The sequence below is a fragment of the Anarrhichthys ocellatus genome, unplaced genomic scaffold, assembly GCF_004355925.1.
Source record: "Anarrhichthys ocellatus isolate YVR2014 unplaced genomic scaffold, GSC_Weel_1.0 scaffold2, whole genome shotgun sequence".
In the NCBI taxonomy this organism is placed as follows: Eukaryota; Metazoa; Chordata; class Actinopteri; order Perciformes; family Anarhichadidae; genus Anarrhichthys; species Anarrhichthys ocellatus.
In genome coordinates, this window is record NW_022280032.1 from 6,954,774 (window position 1) to 6,964,250 (window position 9,477).

Sequence of the window (9,477 nt, forward strand, 5' to 3'; positions counted from 1 at the left end):
TGCAGCCTTTCTCGCTCTTCCGATCTGCGAGAAAGGCTGCTTGGTTCAGGAAATGTGCAGCAATACACAATTTCTGTATGTCAGGGGTTAGAAGGATTAAGGGCTTTAAAGGCACCAAGGGGAGAAGAGTGGAGCAGGTACAGAGGATCTGGAGGAGAGCACAAATGGATGATAGTCATCTGTCTCGATAAGTAGACTCCGAGGAAAAACAAAGCTGCAAGTTGCAGAGATCTGTACAGCGAGGCTGGCACCTTAAGTGAGACACGGAAAATGTGGCAGCATGACGAGTAAAGGGCTTGAAGTGCAAGATTTAACGCCTGATGTAACTGCAGCTTTTCAGAGCTTCTCCTAATTGTTTGTCTGAATAGCTTTCCTCTCCTTCTTTTAATCCATCTGCAGCGGTAGAAGACAGAAAACTCTTCATCGGAATGATTTCAAAGAAATACGGCGAGAACGAGATCAGGATGATGTTCTTGTCTTTCGGACAAATGGAAGAGTGCCGAATCCTCCGGGGCCCAGACGGTCAGAGCCGAGGTAGGTGTGCCTTCATATCCTCAGCGAGCATTCACTCAGGCCCCTCCCTACTTCCTCATTTAAACCCCCCAAAATCAAGTGCTATTCCATTCCATCCCCGCCGTCGTTACTCTCGTCCTCCACGTCTCACAGCGAAAGGGCCGCCGCACTCGCAGTCCGGCACAATGGGCCCCATCGCCTTGGCAACCGCTGGCTGCCGGTGTTTTTTCGTGGGCTCAGCTGGCAGGCGGCTCGGCTCGGCTCCTCTTTTAACCGCCTCCTTCATCACACTCTACAAAGGCCGGAATTGGCTTGTTGTCGCATCTCCTACATAGCTCTCCGCCGCTTAAAAAGCCTCGGATAGCGAGCGGCACGAGTGTGTCTGTGTGCGCAGAGAAACCCATCACAGCAGAGACGGGTTTTCTGTGGATCTCTTTATTTTAATTTAGTAATTTTTACGCAATGAAACCACATATTTGAAATGGACCTTAAAATACCCTTCTTTTTTTTTGCGGATTTTACACGTGATCAAATCCTTTGTGTATTTATTTGTGCATTTTCTGTGTTTTATAGTCACTGTTTCACCACATAGTGGAGCCTCTTTGGGTGGCAGTTTAACCCGTCGATCACTGTGCTCGTGTGACACGTGTTACTGTTCTCCTTGTTGTGTTCTTTCTCCGTGTGCTAACCAGTGAAGGTGGTTCTGTGTGCTTGGGAGTTGCCATTCTCTGTACTGTAATGTGTTTTTTTGGGGTTCATAACGAGTTGTCCAAACCTTTTGTCTTGTTTTGTTTCTTCTTGTCCCTCCCTCCCCTCCCTCTCCTATTGTTCCCCCCCCCCCCTACAGGCTGTGCATTTGTCACATTTTCTACCAGGGCAACGGCAACGAATGCAATCAAAACCATGCATCACTCTCAGACTATGGAGGTACTGTACCCCTTAGCACCTATTTTTCTTTCCTCCCCCCCCATACATTCTGCTGCCCCCTTGTGTTGGAAAGATGAAGAACCTGTCCAAGCAGATGGCCTTCGTTCATCACAGAGCATGAGTCATTTCCAAAACTGCTCTTGCTAATTACAAAATTACATTGTTGTCTGCAAAATAATTGAATAAAACTCGCCCCTCACATAGCTGCTGAATCCGGCACTAAAGACAAGAAATGCTGTCATCTCCAATTTTGGGCTGGATTAAGTATCCCATTTATTGATCCTGACCATATTTTAGAGCCCTCCCATTCTGCCATAATAGATTATATATATTTTGGACCACAGGGAAAGGACCTCCCACCCTCAAATATAGGTTAGCACAGAATGTACCCAGACTGGAGCAGCTATTCCTGTCAGAGTTCTTCAAAAACTAGGTCCATGTCACCATGTAGCCAATGGTATCTTTGTGGAAGTGGAGCAGCAGTAATTTGACAGCTAACAGGTCAGAGCCTCTCCAGTGAAGCAGCAGACAAAGTCTAATCAGAAGCCCAACTGAACAGAACACTCCTCCTACCAGATTTACACTGCCACCTATTTCCCCGCATATCACAACCTCTCCAGTTCTCAGCTGCCACGGGAGGTGCTGCTGGTGCAGAAGCCACATTTCCCTCTCCAGCCTGGTCCCTGTGTGGCACTCAACTCTCAAAATACTTTAGCACCGCATGCCTCGTGCCCATGCGTCTGACTAAATCATATGAGACTGTCTTGTTTGTGAAGTTGTATGTATTGTAATGCATTTTCCTTGTAAAGGTGTGCTGACATATCCTCATTTGAATGTCTGTTTTTTTTTTTTTTAAGTGTTGTCCCCATCTGTTGTCTGCTTGTCTGTGGACTCAATTTAGTTCCTCGTAGTGCTAAAACAAATTGTATGTGTGCAGCATTGTCCTGTGCTCCATTTTTTTTGGAATGTGGCCTGCCTCAGCTCTGCATGGCAGACGTCTTCTGTGTGTTAGCTTTCATACGAATGCAACGGGCATTAAAAAAAGATCTCGAGGCATAGACGATACCCCCGTTTTTGAGTAGGTCCTTGCAACGACTGTGTTCTTGCGTTGATTAATAAACTCTGGATTGTTCAGCGTGCTTCTGAACGGGTCTAACGACTCTGACCTCTTCACTGCTTCAGGGCTGTTCCTCACCTCTGGTGGTGAAGTTCGCCGACACACAGCGAGATAAGGAGCAGAGGCGCCTGCAGCAGCAGCTCGTGCAGCAGATTCAGCAGCTCAACAGCGCCTCCACCTGGGGAAACCTGGCCGGCCTGGGGACCCTCTCACCGCAGTACCTGGCAGTAAGTGTTTGTCCAAACACGCCACCACACAGAGCCGCACAATTACTCGTGTGTCATCATATGGCACAGTTTGGGTTCCAATATGTATCAATAGTTGAACCATATGTTTAACATATGGACCCACTTCACTTGCTGTGCTGGTGTAGAAAGAAACAGAAGCGCCTGGGAATATAAAGGAATACGTTTACATATGGCTGTACATGTAAAGTTTGTATTTAATTTGTGTAGATGGAGTCTAATAGAATTATATTGTCAGGTGACTGCGTTTGTTAAACGGTGAATGTTATGGATGGAAATGCAGCGGCCATTTTGTCTACAATATGGGCAGCAAACCGTTGCAAAAAATTGTTGAAATGGTTACTAAGTTCTCAAAAAGATGACCTCATCATAGAGCTAATAATACAAAACATGTGCAGAATGCACATCACACAAAGGTTTACACATTAAGTTGATTCTCTGCGCCTCAGAAGATGAATATCTAGCTTCACAGTTTTTGTTCTTGATGAAAGACACAGATGTGTGACTTACTCTGGTTTGAAGCTACTGAATGAAGACCAGGACACGGTCTAGAGCGATGCGGTACGGCACAAGCGCATAACTGTAGCTGTGATGTTGTAGGGTTACATCAGACGGCTCTAGAAGTGAAGGGGTGGTGTCTGCTCAGGTGCACCATCTAGTGAACCAGATTTAACTGTGCACGTGTTGTAGCCCAAATTATATGATGCGTGACGTTTATTTTAACTCTCTCCATCTTTAAGTGACATACTCATCGTCTCCAAGTCAAGAACACCCGAGCTGTTTGTGTTTCTGGTAGTAAAACTACAGACATTGAGACAAAGTCTGATTGCAGTCAGATTTGCGATCCGGTCTAACTGAGACACACTTGGATGTGACGAGTGTAAATGAGGCCTAAATCACCAGTAAATTCTGTGTCTAAATAACCAAACTATGCATCATGTGTTAGGTGATGAGTTCAGGGAAGCCAAGACTACAACATGCAATCTTTGTCCTCACATTTACTGTATAAAGGCAACACTTGAACTGACAATGTTGGTATGAAAATTCATCCAAACACATTTTGACTATACTGTTGATACATTGAGACCCGATTGTGTCCCATGTTGATTCTTTCTTTCTTTGTCCTCAACAGTTGCTCCAGCAGGCCACATCCACCAGTAACCAAGGCAGCTTCAACAACATGCAGAGGCTAGGTGGTGAGTTCACCCTCTGATGTTCTGACCACTGGTCGTGAGTCATCCTCTATAAATGAACTGACGCTTTTCATGTCAACAACCTTGTGACTTTGTGCCTGACACCCACACGGTTTTAACTTTCAGATCAGTGGCACGTTAATAATCAGCGCTGTAATTACTAGACAAACACACCGCACATCAAATTAACAAACCACGCAGACCTGTGTGTGTTTAAAGCGGTGTGTTTTCTTTTTAATTAAGAAAAACCGATATGTGATGAAAGATACATTTCTGAGGATTGGTTAGACGTTAACTTGAACAGCAGTAAGATTGATTACAATAACGCGCTGATGTATCCAGGCAGTGTACAATAGAGGAGGCTTAAATAAAAATGTTGCTTTTAATTGATGACATTGTCCCGAAATCATATCCCATTTTAAACTGCAGAGATGTTTTCTCTACGCTTGCAATCTGGAGAAGTTTGTTCCCTCCGAGACGTTTCTGAAAGGCTTTCTGAGAGAGCTTTAGCATAACTTTGGAAGTCTTTGATAATCACCACTGTGTCTTCGTTCTCGCAGCAGGTGTGAACCCCCTTCAGCTGCAGAACTTGGCCACATTAGCTGCTGCTGCGGCTGCAGCCCAGAGTTCTGGCAGCTCGACCTCTACCAGTGCTCTGTCTGCAAACAGCGCAGCCCTGGGAGCCCTGGCTAGTCCAAGTAATTAAACACCGACACGAACTGTAGTATGTGCATGCACTGTATATAAAGTGTTACTCTCCCTGTGTTCATGGTAGTTTTATTTCAGTCAGTGCTTGTTTATGCGGTTTTGCATGCTGGGTTTTTGACCTTTTTGTTAAATTCCCCCATGTAGTTCATCTTCACACATTATATTTACATCTAAGTGTAAATAGAACCCCCCCTCCCCCCCCGCCCCCCCCAACTGAGATGAACCTAAATGTTGTCCACGGTTAGCCTTCCTGCTGCTGTGACCGTATCAACCAACTGCTCTGCAAACCTCCCTCATCTGCTATTTGCCTAACGGCCCTCAGTCATTCCTCATTTATTTTATGGGAGTTAATCAGCCACATATAAAATGTTATGAGAGCCCCCATTCCACTTTTTAATCTGTGTAAATATACATTGGCGCCGTCTGTCTGAGTTTTACATATTGCTGCTGCAGTAATGACCTCTCTTCGTTAAGAACAGATTTCTAACTGCCCCCTCAGTGCTGTGTCACCCGCTCATAACCAAAACAATTTGTGGCAAAGAGGCCAAACGTGTAGAGTGACACGAGGTGTTTTTGAACATGAGTTAGTCACCCGTATGTCATTCTTGTTTTTATTGTGTCGTTGAACAGTGGGTTCATCAGCGACCAGCAGTGCCATGAACACCTTGGCATCTCTGGGCACCCTGCAGGGTCTCACTGGCTCTTCTATGGGCCTCAACCTCAACGCTCTTACCAACAGTGTTAGTGGTAAGAAGGTCCTTTTTTAATGGCTGGATAAAAGCCAACACTTTCACACTAATACCAATGCTGCATTAAGACAGATTTACCACGAGAGAGCAGAAAGACTTTAAAAGCTCACTGAGTTTGATGTAATGCATTCCAATACAACAGCTCAGCCATGAGTTCTACCTTTACATGGACAATAATGTTAGATTTGTTATTTATCTATATGTTTATAAGTGAGGTTTAAATTTGCAGTTGTGTTGAACTGGACTTCATCATACTAAGAGGTGTTTTTATCGTTTTGCCGAATTTTCAAACATTGAGGGAGGAAGAATATTAGACATTTCAATAAAAATCAGTCCAGTACCACACCACCACCTACAACCTCAGTAGTATAAACATAGTTGAACTAACGATGTAGAGTATGTTGCAGAGCTGTTGTACTGGAATGTATTTTATCATATAGGGATACATAATGAAGTGACCAGGGAGGCAGACTTGACAAACAAAATCATTTTTTGTAAAAGTTAGTCTTTCTGCCCCCTGGTGGCCAATACATTTGATTCCTCAAAAAACAATTCTGCAAGTTGCAAAATGTGTTATGAGATAAAACCCCAATCCATTTGTTTGTGTTTGACAGGTATGGCGGGTATGTCTGGTATGTCTGGTATGTCTGGTATGTCTGGTATGTCGGGTATGTCGGGTATGTCGGGTATGTCGGGTATGGCAGGTATGGCAGGTATGGCAGGTATGGGGGCCATGAATGGAGGCCTGGGAGCCTCCATGGCCAACGGGTCAGCAGCCAGCTCCATGGACGCTCTGACCCAGGCCTACTCAGGGATGCAGCAGTACACAGCCTCCGCCCTGCCCTCCCTCTACGGCCAGTCTCTGCTGCAGCAGAGCATCGCTGGAGGGCAGAAGGAAGGTGAGCATCACCACTTTGAACTATCAGGTTTAACTTGAGCCGTTTGTGTCTGTGTGTGTGCATCTTAATGCCTGTCTAACGTGAGTGTTTGGTTTTCTTACCAAATGAAGTAGGGCCAGAGGGCGCCAACCTGTTCATCTACCACCTGCCCCAGGAGTTCGGCGACCAGGATCTTCTGCAGATGTTTATGCCTTTTGGAAACGTGGTCTCTGCCAAAGTCTTCATTGACAAACAGACCAATCTGAGCAAGTGCTTTGGTAAGTGTGCTGGCACCGCTGGTGTCTGAAGCCCTCTTTATTATAACTGATGGGTGGATATTGGTTTGTCATGGTGCACCTGGCCTCCCATTTAAGTGAAGCTGATCCAGTCATGATCTACAGCGAGCAAATGTCATAATAAACATCTCATAAACATGGTTCTCATGTTGTGTCTGCAGTACAATTCAAACCTGTGACATAAGTCCTTTTTGAGTTTGATTGTGCAACATAATTGGTTTAATCTTTTCATTGAGGTTTAGATGGGTTGAAATATTCCCGCCATTTTAATATTGTTCTCGTATTATGTAAAAACATGAAAGTCAACACAGAAATATCTTCTGTTTTAATTAATTAGTTTTATTTTTGTCTTTTGTTTAGTTGACTACAGATTGAAGGATTGTTTTCACTAATGTTTAAACTATAAATGTATTTATTTTTGGATGTATTTAATGTGAAATGAGTGGTATTTGATATATGAACCAATCAATTTATAATTATGTAACCGAGAGAACACCAGCTGGTCATCACATATATAAGAAGCTGTATCAGTATTTATTTGTTTATATTTTATTTACTATTGAGCAAGAAGTGTCTTGAGTTTAGCACCACGTAGCAAAAAATATGCATCTCAAAATGATCTTGAAATATTGTTAGTTGGTTAACTTGTATTAAGTAACCCTGAATACTGTTTTTGAATTATTCAATTAAATCATATTTTCTGGCCACAATCTTAAATAATAGTTGTAACAGCTTTGTGTCAACGTTTCTGTTCTCAGGGTTCGTCAGCTATGACAATCCCGTGTCTGCCCAAGCTGCTATCCAGGCCATGAATGGTTTCCAGATCGGCATGAAGAGGCTGAAGGTTCAGCTGAAGCGCTCCAAGAACGACAGCAAACCCTACTGATCCTAGCCCCGGGGCCTCCCCCTCCCCCCCACCCCACCCCCCCGCCCCAGCTCTAATGCTAACACTGCTAGGGTAAGTTCACCCTCCAGCCAGAGACTCGGTGGGGCCAAGGGGGCAAGGAGCCCACCACTGGAGGGAGACTCACTCTATTCCTAAAAAAAAAAAAATGGTTGCAATGATCTTTCCGCGTTTTACTGTACTCCATTCCTGCGGTTTTATCATGTAATTTGAGTCGGCTTAAATATTTTAATGTATATGATTATTTATGACTTATCACTGGAGTCGGTGTTCGCTGCAGGTACTTTGTGTCACTGTAATTAGTGGAGAGCGTCAGGTGTGTTTCCATGCCATTTCATTGCCTTCAGGTCAAGCTCGACAGGTTGCCTAAGGATCAGTAGTTGTGTTGAAGGGCTGAAGCCAGAGCTTCAACCTGTGTTTGGCTTTTTACATGCAGTCCGTCTCCTTCCTTTCTCCATTCTTAATGTGAACGTCTTCTCCCCCCACCCCCACTCTCTCTCTCTGTCATTATCTAAGTCATGTTGAGCTAGGCTACCTCTCTTTGCTCTATTAACAACCTCTTCCAGTCATTCCATCCATCCTCCAGGTCTCCCACTAAGGGGGGGGACTGGCTTTGGATGGATCTCTTTGGGTGCCAAGTAGACAGTTAGTGCATGTCGGAGTCTCTGCCATACTGGTGTCACTTCCTTAAATCTGTGTATTGTTTTTGTCGGGAAGGGGGCGGGGGGGTTGTTTACTGCACTGTCCTTACTGTATGTGGTGATTGGCATTGTTTTTGTTGGTTTTTGTGCCTCATGGCTAAACGATTCTTGTGCTGTGCCCCTAACTTTCTCTCCTCTTTGTCTTCTCTCTCTCTCTCTCTCTCTCCCTCCCTCTCTCTGTCGCTCTTCCTTTTGTGTTTTTGTTCCTTTTTTAGAACAAATCTCCATGCCTGTTTGCTCATCATTAGCCCTAGCATGTCTTCATGATGTTGAAAGCCAAGCCAAACTCCTGGCCTCATCATCCCACCATTGTCTGTGATGTCTCTCTAAGCTCGCCTGACCAATACCTGGCCACCCACTGACCCTTGACCTTAGCTCAACCTGATTTCTCTGCATGTATATTCATTTTGTTCGGTTTTTTTCTGTATAGATATGTGACAAATGGGAGAGAGGTCAAGCAAATCAATGTGAAAACTTACCTGCGTTGAATTCATTTAAAGAGACTTTTGTTTTGTTTTTTTTGCGACCGTTTTAAAAACCTGTGGGATTTTTAATTTAGCTTTGTTTTTTTTTCTTTTTACCTCTCTCAGTAAAGTTCACTTGAAAGTTGAATACAGGGATTGGCACACAGCTGTGCTATTTGGTGCCATTAGCAATATGTTGGCTTCTTAAAAAAACAAAAGAAAAGCTACAGACCACTTTCCAACACTTTTGAAAGTCTGACATTAAACCCCTCAGTGCTCTGTAATGGTCTCTACATTTTGCGGGCAGTGTGATGATTTGCACCAAGGCTATTTAAAAAAAAAAAAAAAAAAAAAAATTTTTAATTAAAAAAAAAAAAATATCCAGTGTATTTACCTTTTCTTTTGAACTATTGATGGCACAATAAAAGGTACATTTGCTCTGTTTAGAGAAATGGCTACCTACATGAGTCAACTTTTTTAGAACTGATTCACAAATAGACAATCTGTGGTTTAAATGCACACTTAGATTACCTATATTTTATACCATTGAATCTATAGAAGTTTAACTAACAGAACCCAGGCAAAACTTTGGGTTTTTTGTAGATTATGTTGTAATGTCATCTGTGTCGGGGGGGTCTTCAGTGTATTACATTTTTAAAGAGGACTAAAAATCAGTTTGATCAGCGTGACCGTTTGAGGTCATTTCTAGTAAATTAAAAACACTTTAAGTAAAAAAGATCCTCTACATTAATTGTAATTTCAACTTCTAGGGGGGGGGGGGG

At 43.5% G+C, this 9,477-nt stretch overlaps 1 protein-coding gene across 6 annotated transcripts in view; it reads left to right on the forward strand.

The window, feature by feature from the left end:
• LOC116390646 (CUGBP Elav-like family member 2) overlaps nt 1–9,471 on the forward strand; it is a 27,698-nt gene extending 18,227 nt beyond the window's left edge. For 3 of the 6 annotated variants that reach the window (XM_031860528.1, XM_031860559.1, XM_031860550.1), the window contains exons 5-13: nt 400–534; nt 1,361–1,440; nt 2,623–2,784; nt 3,935–3,998; nt 4,556–4,693; nt 5,334–5,450; nt 6,067–6,351; nt 6,462–6,608; nt 7,385–9,471. In XM_031860528.1, the coding sequence (XP_031716388.1) occupies nt 400–534; nt 1,361–1,440; nt 2,623–2,784; nt 3,935–3,998; nt 4,556–4,693; nt 5,334–5,450; nt 6,067–6,351; nt 6,462–6,608; nt 7,385–7,512 (1,256 nt within the window). In that variant the 3' untranslated portion in view covers nt 7,513–9,471. The remainder of the gene's footprint in view (nt 1–399; nt 535–1,360; nt 1,441–2,622; nt 2,785–3,934; nt 3,999–4,555; nt 4,694–5,333; nt 5,451–6,066; nt 6,352–6,461; nt 6,609–7,384) is intronic. The other 3 variants (XM_031860541.1, XM_031860568.1, XR_004213184.1) reach the window with 2 other exon arrangements.
• Nucleotides 9,472–9,477: the final 6 nt, after the last annotated feature.